At 52.6% G+C, this 18,296-nt stretch overlaps 6 protein-coding genes across 6 annotated transcripts; 4 read left to right on the top strand and 2 right to left on the bottom strand.

Annotated features, from left to right (window-relative positions):
• Positions 1-757: 757 nt before the first annotated feature.
• Positions 758-2,547, bottom strand: LRP88_00701 (cytochrome P450; the record flags this gene model as incomplete). Its single annotated transcript, XM_083237406.1, has 6 exons — positions 758-880; positions 941-1,424; positions 1,480-1,605; positions 1,656-2,002; positions 2,050-2,246; positions 2,310-2,547. 6 exons carry the CDS (start codon positions 2,545-2,547, stop codon positions 758-760), a joined length of 1,515 nt encoding a protein of 504 aa, XP_083105911.1.
• Positions 2,548-3,503: 956 nt separating this feature from the next.
• On the top strand, positions 3,504-5,070 carry LRP88_00700 (S-adenosyl-L-methionine-dependent methyltransferase; the record flags this gene model as incomplete). The annotated part of the gene is made up of 10 exons (XM_083237405.1): positions 3,504-3,605; positions 3,661-3,699; positions 3,774-3,867; positions 3,921-3,946; positions 4,017-4,035; positions 4,084-4,143; positions 4,262-4,284; positions 4,338-4,375; positions 4,429-4,986; positions 5,034-5,070. The coding sequence occupies 10 exons, from the start codon at positions 3,504-3,506 to the stop codon at positions 5,068-5,070; spliced, it is 996 nt and encodes a 331-aa protein (XP_083105910.1).
• Positions 5,071-5,495: 425 nt separating this feature from the next.
• On the top strand, positions 5,496-6,990 carry LRP88_00699 (uncharacterized protein; the record flags this gene model as incomplete). The annotated part of the gene is made up of 5 exons (XM_083237404.1): positions 5,496-5,920; positions 5,992-6,007; positions 6,058-6,713; positions 6,787-6,798; positions 6,975-6,990. 5 exons carry the CDS (start codon positions 5,496-5,498, stop codon positions 6,988-6,990), a joined length of 1,125 nt encoding a protein of 374 aa, XP_083105909.1.
• An 805-nt stretch (positions 6,991-7,795) lies between these two features.
• Positions 7,796-8,378, bottom strand: LRP88_00698 (acyl-CoA N-acyltransferase; the record flags this gene model as incomplete). Its single annotated transcript, XM_083237403.1, has 2 exons — positions 7,796-8,286; positions 8,339-8,378. 2 exons carry the CDS (start codon positions 8,376-8,378, stop codon positions 7,796-7,798), a joined length of 531 nt encoding a protein of 176 aa, XP_083105908.1.
• A 1,140-nt stretch (positions 8,379-9,518) lies between these two features.
• LRP88_00697 (cation-translocating P-type ATPase) lies at positions 9,519-13,488 on the top strand (the record flags this gene model as incomplete). The annotated part of the gene is made up of 4 exons (XM_083237402.1): positions 9,519-9,612; positions 9,691-10,754; positions 10,808-10,880; positions 10,931-13,488. The coding sequence occupies 4 exons, from the start codon at positions 9,519-9,521 to the stop codon at positions 13,486-13,488; spliced, it is 3,789 nt and encodes a 1,262-aa protein (XP_083105907.1).
• A 532-nt stretch (positions 13,489-14,020) lies between these two features.
• On the top strand, positions 14,021-17,903 carry LRP88_00696 (uncharacterized protein; the record flags this gene model as incomplete). The annotated part of the gene is made up of 4 exons (XM_083237401.1): positions 14,021-14,841; positions 15,735-16,056; positions 16,114-17,470; positions 17,521-17,903. The coding sequence occupies 4 exons, from the start codon at positions 14,021-14,023 to the stop codon at positions 17,901-17,903; spliced, it is 2,883 nt and encodes a 960-aa protein (XP_083105906.1).
• Between the last annotated feature and the right edge of the window lie 393 nt (positions 17,904-18,296).

Genomic DNA, 18,296 nt, shown 5'->3' with positions numbered 1-18,296 from the left:
AAAAGTTGTGAAGCAGCATCACCTCACTTCCTACAGATAACTGAATCCCGGTATGCTTCTTTATCGAGTAGTCCATGGCATTCACCTCGACGTTTAGTTTTAGAAGGGCCTCGGGGAAGCCGAGGTGAACTTCACACCCGTTGTATACCTCGGCGGCTCTAAACTTCCAAGATCGATGCTCTCGAGTGTGCTTTGAGGGGGAAGTGAGTTTCTTCTCGTTGAGGGTTCTCACTTCCTCGGCTGCCTCAAGGAAAGCCTGGCAGATCTTGCACTCAAGGGTTCCATTTTGGTCTGATGCGGGTGTTCCGGGACCTTTTCGACATGGCTGAATAACTCTTTGCGATAGTGTTGTGTTTGCGATGCTTCCAAAATTTGGGCGGTTGATGAAACAAAGACTGGTTGCCTCTCTGTATCAGGTGACGTGTTGGCCTGAAGTTGGGCCGTTGGTGGGACATGCAGCCAACATCCTGGCGGTTACAGGCTGTCACAGTGATGAAAAGTCGGCCTAGTTTCTAATTCGAACATCAGAAGCATCATTTGGGCATTGCTTGAGAAGATATCTTTCCAGATATGGGACGAACTTAGGTTCACAATGTGATGTTACCTGATCAATTGACAAGGGCAGGTGAAAGTATAAAATAGCGACGAATGAACGGTCCATTAACCAGATATAAACACCTAGCTTCTACTATAGACAGTCAGAAGCGACCTGACATTAGCAATAACATTACCACTCCGATCATGAGCCCATTATGCATTACGATTCAGTAACCCTAGGCTCTACCCGCACCCAGAGCTCAGACTGCGAAAAGATGCCACAGTTAAAGACTTTCCAAGGCTTTGTAGGATCACAGATGGAAAATTCAAACTGTCGGAGCAACTTCAATGTCAAAGGTTAGTAGGTGTTGGGTTATAGAGGGCGAAATTAGAGTGTACTCACCTCGACGTAGATCTTGTTCAGCTCCATGAGAGCAACCGGCCGTCCCAGACACTGCCATCGTCCATAGCTAAAGATGAGATCAAGCGCGCTCTCCATCTCTTTAATCTTTTCAGGCGGGCTGTCGATCCAGCGCTCGGGGCGAAACTCGCCGGCGTCAGGTCCCCAGATGTCCTCTCGTCGAAAGATGCCCCAGGCGCAGTATCCAACACTTGTTCCACCAGGGATGAATTGACCTTTCCAGGTATCTCCTTGGGGTGGAACCTCTTTTGACATGAGACCGGCCACGGGGGGGAAGATGCGGAGGCCTTCTTTGATGACGGCTTGGAGGTAGGGCAGGTCACGACCGATGGAGTCTGGGATGATTGGCTCCGAGTATGAGGTCTTGGAGATCTCGGCGCGTAGTTTGCTGTACACGCAGGGGCTTGTGATGATGTGAAGCATAGTTGAACGGATGGCCGTGGCGGTGGTATCAGAACCGGCGATACTGAAGCGGCATTGTGAGGGGATTGCTCGAAGTGAATGTGGACGCAGTGACTTACATTTGAAGCAAGATCTCCGACTCGGCCTCTTTTTGGGTGAGTCCATGGGCGACGAAAGACCCGAGCATATCCTTCTGGACCTTCTTATCAGGTCCAAACCTTTCGGCGGTGATTGCTTTGGCGATACTTGGAGATGGTCAGTCTGCTGTTATACATGGGGCGTGGCGATAACTCACCCCATCACTCTCCCAAACCCAAGCCGATCTTTTTCAGACGGCAAAAGGCTCTTGAAGATCGGGGAGCTCAGGACCTTGACCAACCAGGGAACAACAGTGGTTACCATGACCATGGGCAGTGTCTCCTCGGTAGTCTTGATGTACTCGTACACATCCGAGTCTGTCTCCAAGAAGCCAAACGGTTCGCCGAAAGCCAAGTCGGAGAGGACGTCCAGAGTGAAGAATTGGGCTCGGCGGCCTAGATCGACCGGCTTATTCTCGTCGGCGTACTTGTGCAGGAGCTTGATGAGTGCGAGGATGTTCTTGTCGATCTTGGGTTCCAGGTTCTCGACTTCGCGACCGCCATACTGTAACCGTCAGTTCGTGCGCGAGGATATTTGTGGGAGAAGCATACCCCGGCGGACATCTTGGATCGCAGCTTAAAGTGCTCATCCTCGTCCCTCCACGAGAGAATGTTGTTGTTGGCTGGGTCGAAGCGCATGCCATCGTACCAAGGAGAGCGGCGGTACTCGGTTCTAACGTTGAGGATGTGCTTCATGAGGTCGGGGTCGTCGGTGAGGAGATCGTTGGGACTGACGCGAGCGATTGAACCTGCGGCGCATTGTTAGCATTCGTTGAAGCGCAATTGACTGTCAGCAATGCGACGCAACTTACCATACTTCTTGGTAACCTCCCAGAAGTCCAGGTATGCCCTACCACTGCCGACAGTCCTGATGAGCCACCATTTCGAGAATCCAGCAAGACGAGGCCCTTTGAAGTCGCGAAGACGATTGTACTGCCTCCATGTCGAGATGCCCGACCAGAAGATCAAGACTCCGACCAGCAACCCAGCGATGGCAATTGACGGGCGCACGCCATCGACAAGACCCCGCAATCCGTCGACCGAGCTCATCCTGGGAACCGTTTCGGCGATGTCTCACAGTGGAGATGCAGAGCCGCTGATGGTTCTATCCCCAGGTCACGGGCTGGAGAAAGCTGGGCCGCAGAGAAAGCCAAGAAAGAGGAGGATTGCTCTCCTCCCATGACGGATTAATGAATACTAATCCCCTCGTTACATTCGCGCAGCTGGAATGTCTTAGCGTGGGACTTACCCATCACTTGATGAGGATCCCCTCGCCGAGTGAGCCGCCATCGCAAACTCGAGCGTCCCGATAGGACGGAAGAGCTTCACTAGATCAGCCCGCTAAAGGCCTCTGGAACGCCCTGGATCGGGAGGAGCCAGCGGGGGACATAAAACACGAGACTCGGGGAGGTGAGGGCACAGCCAATTCAGTCTCGTGCATTTTGTCCCCCGCTAAGGAGGTCCAGGCGCCGGCGGTGCGTGCCGCTCAAGCCTCTCGTTAGCGTGGTCTAGATGTGGCAAGGCTTCCCCGAGGAGACAGGGGGGAGACGGGGAGCTCGATGGGTAGGGGACGCATCAAGCAGCTCACAGTCCTCTGTCACGAACGAATCTCCTTCCCTGTAGAGGCATTCCCCCGGATAAGAAGAGCAGCCTCGGCTTGCATCGAACGCGTCACTGAAGCCCCTCCCCCCGACCGTGTTCGTCGTACGTCTTTGAGAGGCGCGGATAATTAAACATCCCATCTAGTGAAAAGCTGCTAGGAACCCTAGGGCCACAGTTATTCCAGTAGTGAAGGACAAGCCGGGTCTAGCACGCAAACGGTTCGTTTATTAGCATTACAGTCCTTGCACATTGGATCGATCGCGTGAGGGGAGGAAATCTCGACCTCTTTTGCTCTTTGTTGCAATCTGACATTGACACGTCGATAGACGAACGCGCGACCCGAGTAGATTGATTGACTGTCAACTTTGATCTTTTCTTCGCTCATTTTACCGCGCGATTTCGCCATGGCGGGCACTCCTAAGTCGGAGAAGGGGAGTCAAGAGGGTAGTCCCAAGCCTGAGCAACGAGCAGCTCCCACCACCGAGGATGAGCCTATCGAGGCCGAGGTGAGAGTGAAACGCGCCGTATTGATAAGAGTGGACACTGAGCAAGCAATCCCAGGAGCATGAAGAAATTGGTGATAACGATTCGGCACTGGGCGTAAGTGAGGTCTTTGAGCGACTGACCAGGGTCACCTTTTTCCGTTGGCGCTTGTCGCTGATCTTCACGTGCAGGACGATGCTGCCAGCTCTACGGCATCGATGCGATCCAGCATTCTTCAGTATCGTACCGAGAATGGACGGACATATCATTCCTTCAGGGAGTCGAGTGAGTTCGCCAGATACTCATGAGAGAGCGTTGAGCTGACTTTTTCTCTCAAGTCAATTACGTGCTCCCCAACGACTCGGTAAGAGCGACAAGGATCAATCTCGATGCCTGTGTTGGTTCATGGTGCTAATAGCTTGGCATTCGTCCAGTCGGAGCAAGAACGTCTAGGTTAGTGTCATGGTGATGTTGCATTTGAGATCTTGCTAACTGCTTCAGATCTTCAACATCATTTGTTCACGCTTACCCTCGGAGGGAAGCTGTACCTGAGTCCGATTGGTAAGGACGACAAGCCTATTCGGCGATGTTTGGATGCTGGCACTGGAACTGGTGTTTGGGCTATCGACTTTGGTAGGTATCTTGTTCATTGGAGTAGTATTCTGCTGACCTCGAACAGCCGATGAGCATCCTGAAACAGAGGTATAGCTCGGCACTCTACTATTCATGATGAAGTCAATATTGACACTTACTAGGTCATTGGCATTGATCTCAGTCCTATCCAACCAACCTTGTACGTCTCCCTGCGTTGACATCACAATGAGATTCCCTCACTCACCAACCCAGCCTCCCCGCCAACCTCTCATTCCAAGTCGACGACCTCGAAGACGAATGGACCTACAGCTACAAGTTCGACTTTATCTACGGCCGCATGCTCGTCGGCTCCATCGGTGACTGGCCCAAGTTCTTCAAGCAGAGCTTCGACAACCTCAACCCCGGAGGATGGATCGAGTGTCAGGACATTACCTTTCCCGCCGAGTGCGACGACGGCACTCTCAAGAAGGGTTCCTACATTGACCAGTGGTCCAGTCTCATGATTGAGTCGACAAACATCTTTGGTCGTGGTGCGCAGAGCGCGAAGAAGTACAAGCAGCAGATGATTGATGCTGGGTTCGTCAATGTCACCGAGGTGATTTACAGGTGGCCTACGAACCGATGGCCTGCGGATCCGTATTACAAGGAGCTGGGTTTTTGGTGTTGTCACAATATCGCTGGCGAGTTGTCGGGTCTGTCCATGGCGCTGTTTACGCGTGCTTTGGGATGGAGTTCTGAGCAGGTAGAGGTGTTTTTGACGAAGGTGAGGACGGATATGAAGGACAGACGTATCCACGCTTGGTGGCCCATGTAAGTGACTTTGGTCAAGTGTTTTTGGAGACTGCTAACTTGTATAGACACGTTGTATATGGCCAGAAGCCAGAAGAAGCTTGAGACTGAATTCAAGATGTCACGAACTGCAATGATTTATAACAGATTGGAGGGTTTATTATTCCCGGCTGATCCGGGCTAGCCATATTGTATTCTTTGTTAAATCACAACTGTCCTTTCTCTCCCACCGCAGTCGGATGGCCTAGATCCTCCGTGCCTCCGTACCCCCATGCTTGAAACGCATCTTGCCCTTTACTTGATCCCGTCTAGCTGCTTCGTCTAGCTGTCCTCTTTGGTCTCTTTCAACAGAGCCAAGGCCACTATTTTATCTCCGGTCACGGCCGAGCTGTCCCGAGATTGGAATCAGACCAGGATGTGTCAAGCTGAAAAAGCCCCAGCTGTCACTTTAAATCTCTCAGGTACGCCCACCCCTCGCACATCTTTTTTTTCTTATCAATCTGATAATCTACATGACTCCATCACCAACCATGGCGCCAGACAGCGACATTCCAACTTTTAGGATCGACCTCGCCCGATCACCTGAGGATCGATATGTAGACGTCGCTGCTACCTTTGGACCTCGAATTCGTACTCTTGGTCATGTTTTTGACGAGCTTCTCGAGTCGATGCTGGGTTCCAAGTGGCTTGCTCGGATCGCCAAGTTTCTCGCCAGGGTGTTTCTACGACGCGTGCACGATGAGGAGGAAACGCGTGAGATAAGAGGATTTGCCAAGGTCGCTCGGTGTGATCTCTTTCTCGTGGTGGCGCTCAACGTGTTTCTGGATGTCATGATGGGCTGCACAGCTGGCTGCGTCAAGGTCAAGGGGAAGCAAGTGCAGGATGAGCGTCTGATGCACTTTCGCACTCTTGACTGGGGGTTGGATCCGTTGAGGGATTTGGTGGTTGTACTCGAGTATGTAGACTCATCCAAGGATCCAGATCATGTCATTGCCACGTCGATTACATATGCTGGCTTCATGGGAGTGTTGACGGGAGTAAAGTATGTACTCTGTGCCTCGAAGTGTTCAGTGCTAACGTACTTGAAGGGAGAATTTGTCACTCTCTCTTAACTATCGCCCGTTGCATCTCTGCGACAACTCTCATCTTAAGAAGCATCAACTTCTCGTTATTCTTGGCTTCCGACCTTCTGTGTCTTCTATTCTACGGCACACACTCTTCAACCAGCAAAAGACAGAGACGGCGTCTTCTCTCGTCGAAAGTGCCAAGCAACTAGCCGGTGTCCGGAGTGCACCATGCTATCTTGCCCTATGCGACGGAAACCATGCAGTCGTGATCGAAAAGGACCTCTTGACTGGTCGTCTCCGAGAGAACGACCGCTTCATCGTACAGACAAACCACGACTCGTGCGATGCCACAAGATGTGGCACAGAACTACGCTCCGAACCAGTAACCCCCCATCCTGAACTCTGGCTCCGAGATTCCAACGACCGCATGGATGTCATCAGTGACAAGTGGAGTGACCACTGCAGCACCGAGGCCTCAAGCGATGACGAGGCTGTTGTCGTGGATGACAACAAGAGCTCTGTCAAGCAGGAGACGCTGCGGGAGTGGATGATGGATATGAGGATTTCGAATGGGTTTACGCATTTTGCTTGTATTATGGATCCAGCTACGGGGAGGGTGCCTTGGTTGAGGAGGGGACCTGCTCCTGAGGTCAAGGTGGATGCTGACGATGCGGCCAAGGAGTAGGGGTTTTGTGACATATGTATAGATAAAACCGTACCTAGATGCATTATAGACGAATAATACTGTCGGAAGTGAGTATTCTCTGTTAGTCTGCTTAAGTGAAGCTTCTCATTGAAAGTGGATAGGGAGTGGTGCACTATTTCATAGCGTGCTGACGTTGAATATTGTCATTATATCTTAAATGCTGTTCCAGGTAGGTACCCTAACTAGCTCTCATCGGGTCTATCAGAAATGAAGATCGACAATCGTCGTAAGTAAAGAACACATTCACCTTAGGCGGCCGTATAGACTGATGGCTCAACAGTAAGGACTGCCATTTGCACTCATCTAGAAAAAAGCATATATCCTATGAAATATCCGAGCCAAATACTGATCATATAAAATTCCAATCTAATGTTTCATTTGAACGAGTATCCATAGTTGAAGGCTCACCAGATTTACTTGAATTTGCTCGACTTCATGTCACACTTGGGCAGCCTCTAGGGTATCAGACACCAGCTAGAAAGTGAGACTGATAAGCTGATGGATACTTTCTATGAGTTTGCCGAGTGGCTATGCTGCCTCGTGAAATGAAGAGTTTTATTACGATCACAAGATGATGGCGGCCATCGCGGACATCCGGCACAGGCTTATAAACTCTACCATGAGGGATTTGAAGGTCCTGTGATGGAATCAAAACCCAATATTCACATAAGACATCGAGCACTGCCTCACACTAACATAACAGCCTTTTGAATCTCATGTTCTGTCGCACTTGAGTCGAGTCGCTGACCTGCCCCTTTCCGCAACTCCCGGACTTGTCCATCCGTCGCACGGGTTTCCTCATCCAGTAATTTTGCCCCTTGAAAAAACACAGCCTCTGCTCCGCCTCATAAACACGTCAGATCGAAGCTTGTTTTATGGACTTTGTCTTCCGCCTTCGGCGTTTTGCATTGTCCGTGGTGGTCCTTGCAATGGTGGTAAACACGCTGTTTGAACATGGCCAATGACGTCACGCCATAGACATGGGCCGTGATGTGCAGCATCAAGATGTGGGAAATAAGCTTAATTAATAAATGGCAGGGGACAACAGCCACTAGAGCTAGTTCAGGAAGGATGCTGTCTTTTCCTCTGCCAGCTTCTCCATGTCCTCCTTGTCGAGACGGAGGTAGGCTATCGGATCCATGACCTTTGCCCCGAGGCTCTGATAGAATTGCAGAGCCCGGTGGTTATCCTTGTAGCACTGCCACTCCATCCGAGAACACCCCAGCTCATTGGCCTCCTTTGCGATGGCCTGGATGAGATCCCGCGCGTAGCCCCTGCGGCGGTACTCTGGGGCCACGTAGAGATCTTCCAGGCAGACTCCCGATCGGCCAAGCCAGGCTGCAAACGTGAGGAAGTAGGTTGCCATGCCGGCGATGCCCTCTGGTGCCACGGCAAGGATGATCTTGGTGAAGCGGCCACGGGGATTGGAGGTGTCTGAGTCTCCAAAGTCGATGTTGTCGAGGAGGTCCTGCTCGGTTGCTTTCACGTTGGAGGAGGCACACTGCTCAGCGGCAGTTGCACGCATCATGCCGAGGATAATCGGGACATCTTGGGGATTACATGAGTTATTGGTGTCGGGAAGTTTTGACAGTGACAATACCTTGGCGCGTTGCGGGTCGGATAACCAGGTTGCTCGACATGATGTGTGAAATTACAGATGATGAATAACGGTACAGTAAAATGGGTGGTTCCGTTCTACCAATACGAAACGTTGAATGTCACTGGCGCCCTGCAACTGACACTTGGGCAGAAAGCCGCACATTGTGGGACCTGGAGCTAATCACGCCGCGTCACCGACATACCAAGGGAGGCTGTGCTGAATTAGCGTGAGGAGACGAGAAGCACGAGTGTCGTGTCTCAGCAGGTCGTCCAAATGGCAAAGAGAAACAGAGAAAAGAGATTGTGATTGCCCAAAGCTCCACCCCGTCTCATGTCGCGTATCAGGCCGTCTTGTGCGACTCAGAGACAAGATGAATTAGATGTCAACCTGTTAGGTACTTCCATCTAGCGCCTGAGGAGACATAATAAGCTTAAAAGAAGTGGCGGGACCCACGGGCTTGACATCGTCTCTGCTGGGTCTTGGCCAAGGTCGCTGGAGTGATTGGTCTTGGCGGTATGGCCACATCGGCGAATGGCCACATCAGGGCGAATGACCAAGGATATTCTGTTTGTTGCCACTAGAACGTGCCATTTGATATCGAGTGATTGTTGTACATGTCATTGACAGTTAAGAGAACCTTACAGATGTGGTGCTTACCCGTGGGGACATCGCGTTATATGCCTCAGTTAGGCTCTAGCCATCACCGCGAGTATCCATAAGTCCAAGGTAATCAGCACTTTTGCACAACTCGCCCGGTAGAGTAGGTAAGAGAGACCTTTTGCCAAGATATTGGACCACCCCTCACGGTCCACGCCGTGATCTGCTCTCCCAGAAACCAAGAATTGATTGAGTCCCCGTGAGACGCCAATCACGTCGAGCGCCGAGAACTTGGCATTGCGCTTGAGTAGGACGTGGCTGTGGCTGTGTTTTCTGCACTTTTTTCTCGTTTCTCTTGTTTTCCCATCAGACCAGGCTCGTGGTGTGATTTGATCATCAGAGACTGTGACGTGTGAATGTGCAATTTACAAGGTGCTGGTCTGCCTGTTCTCTCATACGCCCCCAGGCTCTCTCTGTCTCTCTGATCTACTCTTCTCTCCTCTTTTCTCCCATCTCATCTTTCACAGACAGACACTGCCATACTCCATGACCTGAAAGGTTCATTCACCCGCCAGATGCTCACATGGACTCCAGCGCTCCCCAGCCGGCAGGGCGCCCTCGCGCGCCCACCATCACGGTAGACACTGCTGCAATTGACGCTGGAAACGATGATGCCGGTAATGCTCCAGTGCGATCTCCCGCGGGACTCTCGTCAATCAATACTGACAAGCTCTCCTCACGAATAGGCAATCCAGCCTCTGTAATCTCTTCTCCCCTCGACGACGCAAACACCCTGGCCGTGCCCCCGTCCAAGTCGAGGTCCGAATCGTGGTCCTCTTCGCCAACCACGAAAGTCGGGTCTGACCATTACCGCGACATCCACGTCTTTCGACAGGCTCAAAAGGGCGACATCAACGAGATCCTCAAGGCCGACCCGGGCGAGGAGCACCTCTACAATGTCGAAAACAACCCTTTTGCCTTTTCTCCTGGCCACCTCTCCAAGCTCATCAACCCAAAGAACCTGTCGGCCTTTGCGGCGCTCGGCGGACTCCCCGGCCTCGAAAAGGGCCTGCGAACAGATAGTCGCGCGGGCCTGAGTCTTGACGAGGGGAAGCTCTCGGACTCGGTGTCCTTTGAGGACGCGACTGCAGCGACCAGCCCGTCAGATTACTCCCCCAAGGCGCCTAAACATAGCGACACGCAGCCTAGTCAGCCAGACTCGCATGGGAAGAAGGATAATTTTGTCGACAGAACAAGAGTCTACGGACCTAACCGATTACCGGAGCCAAAGTCCAAGTCGCTGCTTGAACTTGCTTGGATCGCGCTGCAGGATCGTGTGCTTATTCTTCTGAGCGTCGCTGCCGTCGTATCGCTCGCCCTGGGTCTGTACCAGACATTTGGAGTTACTCATCATGAAGGCGCCAAGATCGAATGGGTGGAAGGTGTCGCCATCATTGTCGCCATCACGATTGTCGTTGTCGTTGGTGCTCTTAACGATTGGCAAAAGGAACGACAGTTTCGTAAGCTGAACCAGAAGAAGGAGGACCGTCTCGTCAAAGTGACGCGATCGGGCAAGCCCATGTCCATCTCGATCCACGATGTCCTGGTAGGAGACGTCATGCTTCTTGAGCCTGGTGATGTTATTCCCGTGGACGGTGTATTCATCGGTGGGCACAATCTCAGCTGCGACGAGTCTTCAGCCACTGGTGAATCGGATCTCATCAAAAAGGTTCCTGCAGATGCTGTTCTCCATGCGCTCTTGCATGAGGATTCGCCCAAGCTTAAGAAGCTTGATCCCTTCATCATCTCGGGCGCCAAGGTTCTTGACGGAGTTGGAACGTTTCTGGTAACGGCGGTTGGGCAGCAGTCTAGCCATGGAAAGACTATGATGTCTCTGCGCGACGACCCAGGATTGACCCCATTGCAGGCCAAGCTGAATCTTCTGGCTGGTAAGTCTACTTGACTGAGTATTGAGTGCATCGCTAATTGTTCCAGGTTACATCGCAAAGCTGGGAAGTGCAGCTGGTCTGCTCCTCTTCTTTGTCCTTCTCATCGAGTTTCTGGTCCGACTTCCCAAGAACGACGATCCAGGCGAGGAAAAGGGCCAGAGCTTTCTCCGAATCCTAATCACCTCCATCACCATCATCGTCGTCGCGGTTCCCGAAGGACTTCCTCTCGCTGTAACGCTATCTCTTGCTTTCGCCACCAAGAAGATGACCAAGGAAAACAACCTTGTACGACATCTTCAGTCTTGCGAGACTATGGGAAATGCCACTGTTATTTGCTCCGATAAGACTGGTACCCTTACTGAGAATGTCATGACGGTTGTTGCTGGTTCTCTGGGCAAGAAAGGTCAACTGGTATTCGGCGAATCCAATTTTGAGCAAGACAACGGCTCGGGCGCAAAGAAGGACGAGGCTCAAGGCACGGAATTGATCTCTCTCAACCAGCTCTCATCCAAGCTCGACCCCGAGTATCAGACCTTTCTCAAGACGGCCATCACCGTCAACACTACAGCTTTCGAGGCCGAGGAGAACGGTAAGCAGGGCTTTGTGGGAACAAAGACCGAGACTGCCCTGCTCGACTGGGCTCGTCGATGTCTTGGTCTTGGTCCTCTAGCCGTCGAACGATCCAACCATCCTGTTACGCGCCTCTTCCCTTTTAACTCGCAGCGCAAGTGCATGGGAGCCGTTGTTGAAGTCCCCGGCCAAACCAAGGACAAGCCCAAGTACCGCCTCTTCATCAAGGGTGCTTCCGAGATTGTTCTCGCGCAGTGCACGACTATTCTTGGTGATCCGACCAAGGCTCCTAGCACGGAAACACTCTCGGACTCGCACAAGGAGGAGATTCGAGACATGATCTTTGCGTATGCTACCAACTCTCTGCGAACTCTAGCTCTTGCGTACCGCGACTTTGAGTCTTGGCCACCGGTTCTGAGCTTGAGTCCTAGCTTGGGTAACGAGGATGAGGGTCCCAAGGAGATTGACCTCACGGATCTTATCAACAACCTGACATGGATGGGTGTTGTCGGTATTCAGGATCCCGTTCGAAAGGGTGTCCCCGAAGCTGTTCAAGATTGTGCTACCGCCTCGGTCTCTGTCAAGATGGTCACTGGTGACAATGTCGAGACTGCCAGAGCTATCGGACGCGAATGTGGTATCCTTACCGAGGAAAACGTCAAGGAGAAGAATGCCGTCATGGAAGGTTCCGAGTTCCGTAAGCTCGATGAGCGAGAACGCGCAGAGGTCGTCAAGGGCCTCCACATCCTGGCTCGTTCCAGTCCTGAGGATAAGCGTATTCTCGTCAAGGCTCTTAGAGCTCAGGGTCAGATTGTTGCTGTTACTGGTGACGGCACAAACGATGCGCCAGCTCTCAAGGCTGCTGACGTTGGTTTCTCGATGGGTATCACCGGAACCGAAGTCGCAAAGGAAGCTTCGGATATTATCCTCATGGACGACAACTTCTCCTCCATCGTCAAGGCCCTCGCCTGGGGACGCGCCATCAACGATTCGGTTAAGAAGTTCCTCCAGTTCCAGCTCACGGTCAACATCACTGCCGTCTTCATCACCTTTATTTCCGCCGTCTCAGACGACGAGGAGACATCGGTTCTCAACGCCGTGCAGCTTCTCTGGGTCAACCTCATCATGGACACCTTTGCCGCTCTCGCCCTCGCTACAGATCCCCCTACAGGAAGTCTCCTCCACCGTGAGCCTGAACCCCGTACTGCGCCTCTCATCACCATCACCATGTGGAAGATGATCATTGGCCAGTCCATCTACCAGCTCATCGTGTGCTTCGTCCTCTGGTTCGCAGGCCCCAAGTTCCTCGACTACCCCGAGAAGGAACTGCGAACCCTCATCTTCAACGTCTTTGTGTTTATGCAAATCTTCAAGCTCGTCAACAGCAGACGCATCGACAACCGTCTTAACATCTTTGAGGGCCTGCACCGCAACCACCTCTTCATGCTCATGATGTCCATCATGGTTGGCGGCCAGCTCATCATCATATACGTTGGAGGCGACGCCTTTGTGGTGGTCCGCCTCAATGGTATCCAGTGGGCCATCTCTGTCGTCCTGGGCTTCTTTTCGATTCCTATTGGTGTGCTCATCCGTCTCTTCCCCGATCGTTGGTTCCAAGCTATCGTGGATGTTTTGGTCAAGCTGTGGCCCAAGTGGCTTCGTCTGCGGAGGAAGAAGAAGTCGCCTGAGGATGGCGACGAGACCCCTACAAACCCAGAAGACTACGACCTGGGTGACGCCCTGTTTGGTATCCGCGATGATCTCGAGTTCTTGAAGAAGGTCCGCGGCGGACGCATGGCTGCGTTCAGCGATGCCATGGCCAAGTCTCGTGAGCTGATGCTTCTCCACCGTCATCGCTCCGAGTCTCGCTCCAGAAGCAAGGTCAGGAGCAGGAGAGGATCTTCGCGATCTTCCAACAGACCACCTATCTCGCCTATGATGTCTGTCGTGGGCATGCCTGGTATCGTGGCGGCTAGCGTTGGTGGTCTTGGACCTTCTGGCCAGAGTGTAAATGAAAGGAGCGAGAATCCTTAGTACGATAATAGAGTGCGATGTTCGATTTTGATCAGTTTGTGTTTTCTTTTTGTTAGCATATGTGGCATTTTCCTTGGTGCGGGAAGGCTTGGAGTTGTTAGAGGGAGTGGAATTAGATCGTCTTGTGCAAGCTACAAACAACACGTCAAGGTAATAGGCGTAAAAAAGGAAATAACCATTAGTATGTACGATTTACTGAGCAGAATAAAGTATGAAGGCATCATGACTGTCCCTCCGCTTGGTGAAACATTCTCGATCACTTCACATCCCCAGCCTTACCCTACACCAACACATTCACTCAACAGCGCATGCCAAGGGTGGCTATGTTTTCACTTTTCGCCCGACAAACATGGACGTACATCTTTAAATTCGCAAGGCGGAATTGTCATGAAACGCAAACAAATAGCTGAATGCCTTGGTCTTGGCGGATCCTCTCTATTGCCGATCGCGGAATTAAATGCGGAATATCGTCCCTTAAGATGGCACTCATACATGAGACGCCCTCATTTCTCAATAAACATCGTTAATGAGAATGGACTTTTCAATTAGAGCATGTGTCGCTCTGTGGCTGGCGACAACTGCAGCCGCTCAATTCACCGTCACGTCCAACTATGTCATCTCAAAGACAACAGGTGAGGCCTTTACCAGGACCTCGACTTTGCCGCTCAGACCTGTTGTTGCGCCTACCGGTGAAGCCATCTCAGAGACGACATCCACGAGAAGCTACAATGGCCTCGAGATTGTCAAGCGATACTTTGAACCTGGGGAATTCGCTTCCACAGACATCCAGCTCACGACGAGCCGAATCAACCTCGACGGCCCCTTCACGTACTACTACCAAGGCATCGTCTACACCGCGCCTGCATCCTGCCCGACGCCATTCACAGTCTCGACCAGAACGAGAATCAATATTCCCTCTGAAGTCCGCTCTCAGTTCTCTCCGACCAGCCTCGCCAGCAGAACAGGCACGCACGACAACGGAGCCGTCTACACTCAGGTCACGGCGTACCTCTCTGACGGCGCCGTGCGGATAAATACCGCAGACGCGTCGTCTGATTGGCTCGCCACGTACTACCTGGCCGACTGCCGTAACCCGACGGCCACGGATGACTCGTACTGGGGCAATCTGGAGCCCGGGACGAGTCGTGATGACCCCGTCAACGACTGGCTGAACGAGAAGTCTTCAGTAAAACCGTGGGTTATTGCTCTCGCCGTCGTCTTCCCGAGTCTGTTTCTTCTCGGCTTCGTCGAGTCGTGGTTCTGGTTTCGGAGGATGATGGTGGGGAGGGGAGCTCTGAGGGTGGGCACAATCTGCTGGATCCTCATTTTGCCGCTTCTGCTCTTGTTTGTGAGGTATGCGCCCGCAAGACGAGATACCGATCAATCTGAGCTCCGGATCCGATGGAAGAGGTTCAGGCTCGGGACCAGAGTCAAGCTCTGGCTGCGCTGGGGGTTTCGGAAGTCATTTCCGACCGAGCTGCTGGCGAAGCCGAGCTCTTCCTTGCAGCCGGGGAATTCTGTGGTCGAAGAAGCAGAGAAGGACAGTCCGTTCAACAGCGACGGGACGAGAAGGCGACCTCCGTCAGAGGAGGGAGACGTGGTATGGATAACAGAACCGGGGCCATCGCAGATAATTACAAGATGAGCAGAGTCAGTCATCAATTGACACTTTCACTGATACAGTCAATCGACTCGTGTTACGCGACCTGGTGAGCTAAAGGGTATCGATGCCTCTTTTGAACAAATTCATGAGAGTCCCAGATGCTCGGCCCCGCCACCACATGACCCTCGATTGGCCCCTTGGAGGGTCAGACACGAATCAATTGATCAATGGGAAGCGGCTATCTTGTTCGTCACGAGATGCATGACAGCGGGGGCTCAACCGCCACTATCCAGCCATCACCAACACTTCCTCAGCCTCCAACCCTTATCAACCCGCTAGAGACCAATTCGGTTTATCTATCCGTGCGGCTCATACCCCGCGATCAAGCAGTATCCCCCGCAGGCTAGTCCCCATCAGGTAGCCACACGACAAGTGCCGTCTGTTTCTCTGACCTTGTCCTGTTGCCGTAATGTTTGCTTCCCAAGTTCCTGACCAGATAAGCCCGATAAGGAAAAAAGAGTCGGTATCGACGTTATGGCTTCCCAGACGAGGCATCACTTGAGGCTTGAGCCGCTCGTGAGGAGGCATGGCTGAAAAGTATATCAAGGAGCCATGTGTCTGCTTCTTTGTTGATCTTGCCCAGACACATCATCACAGCTCAGACAACAGCAGCCATGGTACTCCCTCACCCTTTCGATCCTCTCTCTGCCGATGAGATCTCGGCTTCCGTCGACATTGTCAAGAAGTACCACTCTGGACCATGCTACTTCAACGTCGTCTCTCTGCACGAGCCTCGCAAGGTTGAGATGCTTCGATGGCTCGAGCATCCTTCCGACAGCAACCGTCCTGCCCGAATTGCTGATGTTGTCGTCATTCTTCCTGACGGCAAGGTCTATGATGGTCTTGTTGACCTCAAGGTCAAGAAGGTGACCAAGTGGGAGAAGCTGGATGGTCTTCAGCCTATTGTAAGTTCTATCGCACTCTTCAACAGCCTTGTTTAACATAGCTAGATCACCCCCGAGGAGCTCAACCAGGTCGAGACCATCATGCGAAAGGATCCCGAGGTCATCAAGCAATGCGAGATCTCTGGCATCCCCGCGTCCGATATGCACAAGGTCTACTGCGATCCTTGGACCATTGGCTACGATGAGCGCTTCGGCAACTCTGTTCGCCTCCAGCAGGCCCTCATGTACTACCGCCCCGACCCGGATACCTTCCAGTACCAGTATCCCCTCGACTTCTGCCCCATTTTCGACGGCGCCAAGAAGGCCATCATCCACATCGATATCCCCAAGGTCCGACGTCCTCTTAGCAAGCAGAAGCCCATTGACTATATCCCCCGTGCTATCGAGGCTGCTGGCGGATACCGAAAGGACATCAAGCCCATCAACATCACTCAGCCTGAGGGTGTTTCTTTCACCATGAACGGCCGTGTGATTTCGTGGCAGAACTGGAAGTTCCACATTGGCTTCAACTACAAGGAGGGTATCGTGCTCAACCACATCACCTTCAACGACAAGGGCATTGAGCGTCCCGTCTTCTACCGTCTTTCGCTCTCTGAGATGGTTGTGCCTTATGGCAACCCCGAGCACCCTCATCAGCGCAAGCACGCCTTTGATCTTGGTGAATACGGTGCTGGTTACCTAACCAACTCTCTGGCTCTCGGCTGCGACTGCAAGGGTGTCATTCACTATCTCGATGCCGACTTTGCTACCCGCGATGGTTCTATCCGCACCATCAAGAACGCCATCTGCATTCACGAGGAGGACAACGGTATTCTCTTCAAGCACACCGACTTCAGAGATGACTCCGTCACCGTCACTCGTGCCCGCAAGCTCATCGTGCAGCAGATCTTCACTGCCGCTAACTACGAGTATGCCTGCCAATGGGTCTTCCACCAGGATGGTACCATCCAGCCTGAGATCAAGCTCACTGGTATCCTCAACACCTACTCTCTCAACCCTGGTGAGGATGCTGGTCCTTGGGGTACTGAGGTGTACCCCCAGGTCAACGCGCACAACCATCAGCATCTCTTCTGTCTCCGCATCAACCCCATGATTGACGGAACAAACAACACCGTCAACATGGTCGACACAGTCCCCAGCGATGCTCCTGTTGGCAGCCCCGAGAACTTCTACGGCAACGCCTTCTACGCCAAGAAGACCAAGCTTCGCACCAGCGGCGAGGCCAAGACCGACTACAACGGCGCTACAAGCCGTACATGGGAGATGGTCAACGAGTCCAAGCTCCACCCTTACAGTAAGAAGCCTGTCTCTTACAAGCTTGTGAGCAGAGAGGTTCCTGGTCTGTTGCCCAAGCCCGGTAGCTTGGTGTGGAAGCGTGCTGGCTTTGCCCGCCACGCCGTGCACGTCACTCCTTGTAAGTTGCCCTTTACCCACAATGGTCTATACGCATGCTAATCCTTCTAGACCGTGATGATGAGCTCTGGCCTGCTGGTCGCCACGTCCCCCAGACCTCTGGCGAGCCCTCAATGGGTCTCCCCCAATGGATGGCCAACAACAACGAGTCTACCGAAAACACCGACATCGTCCTCTGGCACACATTCGGCGTGACGCACATCCCCGCCCCCGAGGACTTCCCCATCATGCCTGTCGAGCCCATGACGCTTCTCCTGCGGCCGCGCAACTTCTTCACCAACAACCCCTGCATGGACGTGCCACCCAGCTACTCCATCACCCCCACCCAGGTGGCCGAGAAGAAGGGCGCGCTGGATCAGACTGACAAGGTTAGCCAGCTGGCTTTTGGTGGTAAGAGCTGCTGCTCGGGTGGAAGTGCTTCTGCTAGGCTGTAAGCGTGGATTTGAATGTGGATTTAGTGTATATATACAATGGCATTGATGAATAGCAATAGAGACTGCTTGATTATTCTGCATCTGTTAGTTCTTTGTTTTGAAGCAGCACTTGACGAACCCTGCTCGCCGTGCGACCGTTTCCGCCTTGTCAACGCCTGGTTTTGACGTTTTGTCCCCCTCTTATGTGTTCGCGATTGACCATAATTTGGCATTCTGGGGAATATGAGGTCTTCTACTTGTCGTGCAGGCGCCAAAGCCTGGGGTTGCTGAGACCCGAATGATGGAAGGGCATTTCGGGTAGCACGTGATCATTCACGTGCCAAGGTGACGGTCGCTGCCCTCAAGGTCATTGTCGCATTTACCACCAAACAGGAGCTTGAACTTTGATCTCGC

Source organism: Fusarium phalaenopsidis (assembly GCF_050370095.1).
Source record: "Fusarium phalaenopsidis strain FUZ10S chromosome Unknown contig_32278, whole genome shotgun sequence".
NCBI lineage: Eukaryota > Fungi > Ascomycota > Sordariomycetes > Hypocreales > Nectriaceae > Fusarium > Fusarium phalaenopsidis.
This window is presented reverse-complemented; position numbering and strand designations above follow the sequence as displayed.